Source organism: Colobus angolensis, unplaced genomic scaffold (assembly GCF_000951035.1).
Source record: "Colobus angolensis palliatus isolate OR3802 unplaced genomic scaffold, Cang.pa_1.0 Scaffold87, whole genome shotgun sequence".
In the NCBI taxonomy this organism is placed as follows: Eukaryota; Metazoa; Chordata; class Mammalia; order Primates; family Cercopithecidae; genus Colobus; species Colobus angolensis.
In genome coordinates, this window is record NW_012122598.1 from 1,700,728 (window position 1) to 1,706,960 (window position 6,233).

The 6,233-nt window shown below is 44.2% G+C and overlaps 1 protein-coding gene across 4 annotated transcripts in view; it reads left to right on the forward strand.

Moving 5' to 3' along the window:
• Nucleotides 1-6,233, forward strand: part of ATF7 (activating transcription factor 7) — a 155,707-nt gene that overhangs the window by 97,512 nt on the left and 51,962 nt on the right. For all 4 annotated transcript variants that reach the window (XR_001000501.1, XM_011930496.1, XM_011930497.1 and 1 more), the window contains one exon: nucleotides 3,042-3,138. Coding sequence is in view for 3 of the 4 variants with exons in the window: in XM_011930496.1 (XP_011785886.1) it covers nucleotides 3,042-3,138 (97 nt within the window). In the remaining variant the exon portion in view is untranslated. The remainder of the gene's footprint in view (nucleotides 1-3,041; nucleotides 3,139-6,233) is intronic.

The window sequence follows — 6,233 nt, forward strand, 5'->3', positions numbered from 1 at the left end:
GATCTCGGCTCACTGCAAGCTCCGCTTCCCAGGTTCACGCCATTCTTCTGCCTCAGCCTCCCGAGTAGCTGGGACTACAGGTGCCCACCACCCCTCCCAGCTAATTTTTCTGTATTTTTAGTAGAGACGGGGTTTCACTGTGTTAGCCAGGATGGTCTTGATCTTCTGACCTCATGATCTGCCCGCCTCAGCCTCCCAAAGTGCTGGGATTACAGGCATGAGCCACCGTGCCCGGCCATTTTGGTGGGTATTTTTTGGAGACAGAGACTCTGTTGCTCAGGCTGGAGTGCAGTGGCAAAATCACAGCTTACTGCAGCCTCAAACTCTTGGACTCAAGCCATCTTCCCAACTCACCCTCCCCAGTAGCTGGGACTACAGATGTACACCACCACACCCAGCTAATTATTTTATGTTTTGTAAAGATGGGTTCTAGCTTTGTTCCCCAAGTTAGTCTTGAACTCCTCGCCTCAGGCAGCCCTCTCGCCTCAGCCTTCTTCCAAAGTGCAGGGAGGCGTGAGCCACCATGCCCAGCCAAGTACTTATTTTTGTACACTATGATGCTTTCCACATATATTAGTTTTATTTCCTCAACTAGAAAGCATTCTCAACTGAGCACTATGGCTGACACCTATAATCCCAGTACTTTGAGAGGCCCAGGTGGGAGGATCACTTGAGCCCAGGAGTTAGAGGCCAGCCTGGGCGACATAGCAAGATCCCATCTCTAGAAAAAAATGTAAAATTAGCCAGGTGTGGTGGCACATGCATGTAGTCCCAGCTACTTGGGAGTCTGAGGCAGGAGAATCACTTGAACCCAGGAGTTCAAGGTTACAGTGAGCTATGATCATGCCACTGCATTCCAACCTGGGTGACAAATGGAGACCTTGTTTCTAAAAAAGAATAAAGAAAGAAGAAAAAAGAAAACGTTCTCTGGGGCCTAGTGACACAGTGGCTCACACCTGTAATCCCAGTGCTTTGGGAGGCACAGATAAGAGGATTGCTTGAGGCCAGGAGTTCAAGGCTAGCCCTGGGCAACATGAGACCCATCTTAACGAAAACTTTTAAAAATTAGCCTCAGGCTAGGCACAGTGGCTCACGCCTGCAATCCCAGCATTTGGGGAGGCAGAGGCAGGAGGATTGCTTGAGGCCAGGAGTCCGAGAGCATCCTGGGCAACACAATGAGGCCCCCTCTCTACCAAAAAAACTTAGCTAGGCATGGTGGCACTTGTCTGTACTCCCAGCTACTCATGAGACTGAGGTAGGATATCACTTGCATTCAGGAGTTCAAGGCTGCAGTGAGCTATGATTGTGCCACTGCCTTCAGCCTGGGTGACGACAGAGTGAGACCCTGTTTCAAAAAAAAAAAAAAAAAAAAAAAAACTACAAAAATTAGCCAGGAATGGTGGCATGCGCCTGTAGTCTCAGCTACTCAGGAGGCTCAGACAGGAGAATTGCTTACACCTAGGCGGCAGAGGTTGCAGTGAGCGGAGATTGCACCATTGCACTCCAGCCTGGGCAACAGAGCAAGACTCCGTCTCAAAAATAAATAAATAAATAAAAATAAAAAATGTTTGTATAGAAATGGGGTTTTGCCAGATTACCCAGTCTGGTGTTGAACTCCTGGGCTCAAGCAGTCTGTCCACCTCAGCCTTCCAAAGTGCTGCAATTAAAGGCATGAGCCATTGCGCTCAGCCTAGGATTTTGGATCTTAAATTGGCTTTAGTTGTAAATTCAGGTAAATAAAGTAGTAGAAACAGTTTGGTGTTGCTTTCCTGACAGGTAGAAGCTGGATGGGGCCAACTCCTGTGTATTTTGTTTGCAGTCAAGAAGAGCTGTGGAAAAGAAGGCTAAACGTATAGTATTTGGTGAGAAGTATACACGTGATGAAGAAAGTAAAAAGAGAGGACTAGCCAGTCACCATTTTTAGAAGCAAAAAGGCAAATAGAACCATGTTTCAGAGCCTCACTGTGAAGGAGCTGTGGAAAACTGCAGCATCCAGGCTGTAACTGTGTTGCAGGCATGTTTTAATGAAGGAATATGGCCAGGAGCCTCAAAGGGACTTTTGAGAATATTATTTTTTTTGAATTACGGCTGTTCATCTGTTCCCTTCACCCTCCCCCTTTTAAGAAGGGGTTGGAGCATAAATTATTGTCCAGTAACCCTATTTTACTTAGTCATAAACTGGATAGACTTAGCCCACTTTTCTTTATTGTCCTTTCACCCAAATCCCAAACAAATAAAATCTCTATACCATCTCCCTTTCTCTTCCCTCATCCTACCTACAGGCTCCTCCCTACCCCTAAAAAAAAATATTTTTTGCTGGCATTTTTATTCTACAATTATATAGTCATCAGCATTGTGCTGGCCTTTTTATGGCTGATGGAGCCCAGGCGGGCTGCCCGATGAGGGGAGACAGCATTTGGCCGATGGGGCTGGTATGTGCCATTACTGGCCATTGGGCCTTGGTCCTCTATAGCTCCATCCTGGCTCATTAAAACTCTGAGCCAAATAGCCATGCAGGCGCCTGCTGCAGCACTGTAGGGGCCAAGAAGTTAAATGGTTCTCCTAATCCTGCATAATTTATCTCCCTCTTAGCCCCCTCATAAAAGAATCCAATTCAGCCCTACCATGGAGGGCTTCATTCTCAATTTCCTGTTTTTGTGATGGCCAACTAGTGCCCAGCCCTTCCCTTTTCTCTTTATTATTATTATTAAAAATTGTTTCTTTTTGTTCAATACGAGTTTGCCTTAATGTTTTTTTTCTTTTGGAGCCTCCTATTTGGACCCCACTTCAACAATCTGTCCACTTCTGTTGTTTGGACCTGATATTACAGAGCAGTTGGTGGTGTGGTCTTCCCCTTCTCCTCTTCTCCCTGCCCTCCAGCACCCTTTTTTCTCCATCCTTTCTCCTCTTCCAGTGTTTTCTCCCTCTCCAGTTCTTCTTTCCAGGGACCAATCTCATTGCAAGATGTTTGGTAGGACATTTTAAAAGGGCACTGAATCAGGTTTTTGTTTTTTCACATCTCCATTTCTGTTTTGTTTCAGAGATTTACAAACGAGGACCACCTGGCAGTTCATAAACACAAGCATGAGATGACATTGAAATTTGGCCCAGCCCGAACTGACTCAGTCATCATTGCAGGTATTTGCTGCCCCAAAAGCCACGTGCCTTGATATCACCAGGCAGTTAAGATTAATACCAGAGACCAGATGTACTGGGAGCTGTACTCCCTTTCTCCCATTAAGAGCCCTTATGTGATCTGCATTTAATCAGGAAAAAGGAACACTAAAAGCTCCCAAGTTTCTATTGTACCCTCCACTCTGTTTTTAATAACAAGATTGTGTTCTGTGGTTTTTGAGGGTAGGTGTGTTGAGGTTTCCTCTCAGTTTTTTTCAGTCTGTTACCGTCTTACTTTCTGTTTATTAAGACTTTGAAAGATTTACAGACAAAAGATGCCTTTGACATTTTCCCTACCCACAGCAAAGGGATGAACAAAAGAATGCAAAAAAAAAGCCAACCTAGCCTGGTTGCTTCTCTTCCACTGGGTGTCAGCTTTCCTCCAGCAGGCAGACTGTCAGTTCATAAATTCAACTTCCCTTAACCCAGACACCATTGAGGGCACATTTCCAAAGCTCAAACAAGACATTTAGTCAGTGGGACTTTTCTAAGCCAATTTGGGTGACCTGGAACCTCTCAGCAGTTGTTTTAGATACTGTCTTGCTTGTATATGCCATTCTCAAGGGAGCCCTCTTAGCAACTGCTCTCAAACCAGGCAGCAATTCTGCTATACCATTTTCAGCCAGACAGACATACAAACCAAAGTGAGCTTTTTCTTTTGATCCATGAGAGGTTCTGATTTACCTCAATCTAAGCAAACTTAACTCAATATTTAATTCCTAGGGTATTTAGTTGGTGGTTATTACATTAGTTAATAACTCAGATAAAACCGAGTTTCTCTAAGTATTACTGGCCAAAATGCTACCATAGACATGGAGAAGGAGAGACAGAACTTCCTCATCATACTTCTATACATGATGAAAGGGACTTGCCACTTGCCTTTACAGGCGTCCTATTCCTCATTAATTCAGCAGGTATTTATTTCATGTCTACTATATACACCAGGCACGTTTGCTAGGAGCTTGTAGATTTGTAATCCTTAGGAAAAGGACATAAATGGGAACACTGTCATCAATGATCCGTAAGAAAACCTGGGCAAGGTCAGGTGTGGTGGCTCATGCCTGTAATCCCAATGCTTTGGGAGGCCAAGGCAGGAGGATTGCCTAAGACTGGGAGTTCGAGACCAGCCTGAACAACATAGAGAGACCTTGTCTCTACAAAACATGTTTAAAAATTAGCTAAATGTGATGATGCATGGCTATAGTCCTATCTACTTGGGAGGCTGAGGTGGGAAGATTGCTTGAGCCCAGGAGTTTGAGGTTATAGTGTGCTATGACCATGCTACTGCACTCTAGCCTACACCACAAAGCAAGACCCTGTCTCTAAAAACAAAAGGGAAACCTGGGAGAGATCTTAGGGAATAGTGGATAGGGTATACATATAGGTAAGACATAATTAATTCAGGGCATATATTCATAAAAAAAAATTGTATTTACAGACAAGTATAAGTGAATACTACAAACAATATGAATACTAAATGAGCTAATGTTAAGTAGAATTAATCAGAAGAAGTTTATTTGAGAGGTAAATTTGGGGCAAGGTTATAAAGTTGGAGAGGTTATTCCAAATGGGTGGAAGGGTCTACACCAAGTCTCCAGGGGTGGTAAGAGAAGTCGCTCCAGGATGGTCTCAAGGAGAAAACGTGTTCACCTGTTACTATTTGCTTTCAGTTCTGGAATGCTCATCTTGTTGCACATGACTTCAGCTATCATATATCTATGCTGGTAATTCTCACATCTCCACTTAAGACCTGGTGTGTCATATGTATCCCAACCCCTTATGTGAACATTTTTACTTGGCTGTCTTTCAAGTCTTTATGTCAGTGACTGAACTTAACCTCCTTGTCTCCTAAACCAGCTCCTTCTCCTTTGTTATTCATTAGTATCTCAAAATCTTGAGTTGTTTTATTCTTCAAATTCTTTCTATTCTATTCCTTCTTATTCTCCCTACCATCACCTTCTTTATGCTTGGATTCCTCTAAAGTCTTCTAGCTGGCCTCCTTGATTAGTCTCTCATTCTAATCCATGTTGCATACATACTATTGAAAAGCCAGTCTTCCTTAAATTCTACTCTTCTAGTCAAGTCAAAAATATATCATTATTTTCCTATTTTCTCTTTATTTATATTTATTTATTTATTATTTATTTATTGATTGATTTATTTTTTGAGACGGGGTCTCACACTGTCGCCCAGACCGGGGTACAGTGGCGTGATCCCGGCTCACTGCAACCTCCCCTTCCCAGGCTCAAGCAATTCTCCTGCCTCTGTCTCCTGAGTAGCTGGGATTATAAGCACATGCCACTACCGCTCGGCTAATTTTTGTATTTTTAGTAGAGACGGGGTTTCACCATGTTGGCCAGGCTGGTCTTGAACTCCTAACCTCAAATGATCCACTTGCCTCGGCTCCCCAAAGTGCTGGGATAACAGGCGTGAGCCACCGCCCTGGGCCCTTTTCTCTTTAAAGCTACTTAAGCTTGGACGTGGTGGCTCACACCTGTAATTTCAGCACTTTAGAAGGCTGACGCAAGTGGATCACCTGAGGTCAGGAGTTCGAGACCAGTCTGACTAACATGGTGAAACCCCATCTCTACTAAAAATATAAAATTAGCTGGGCATGGTGGATCACGCCCATAATTCCAGCACTTTGGGAGGCTGAGGCAGGCAGATCATAAGATCAGGAGTTCGAGACAAGCCTGGCCAACATAGTGAAACCCCGTCTCTACTAAAAATACAAAAATTAGCCAGGCGTGGTGGCAGGCATCTGTAGTCCCAGCTACTTGGCAGGCTGAGGCAGGAGTATCGCTTGAACCCAGGAGGCAAAGGTTGCAGTAAGCTGAGATCACACCACTGCACTCCAGCCTGGACAACAGAGCAAGACTCCATCTCAAAAAAACAAAAACAAAAAAATACAAAATTAACCGGGCATGATGGTGCACGCCTGTTGTAATCCCAGATACTTGGGAGGCTGAAGAAGGAGAATTGCTTGAACTCAGGAGGCGGAGGTTGCAGTGAGCTAAGATTGTGTCATTGCACTCCAGCCTGGGCAACAAGAGCAAAAC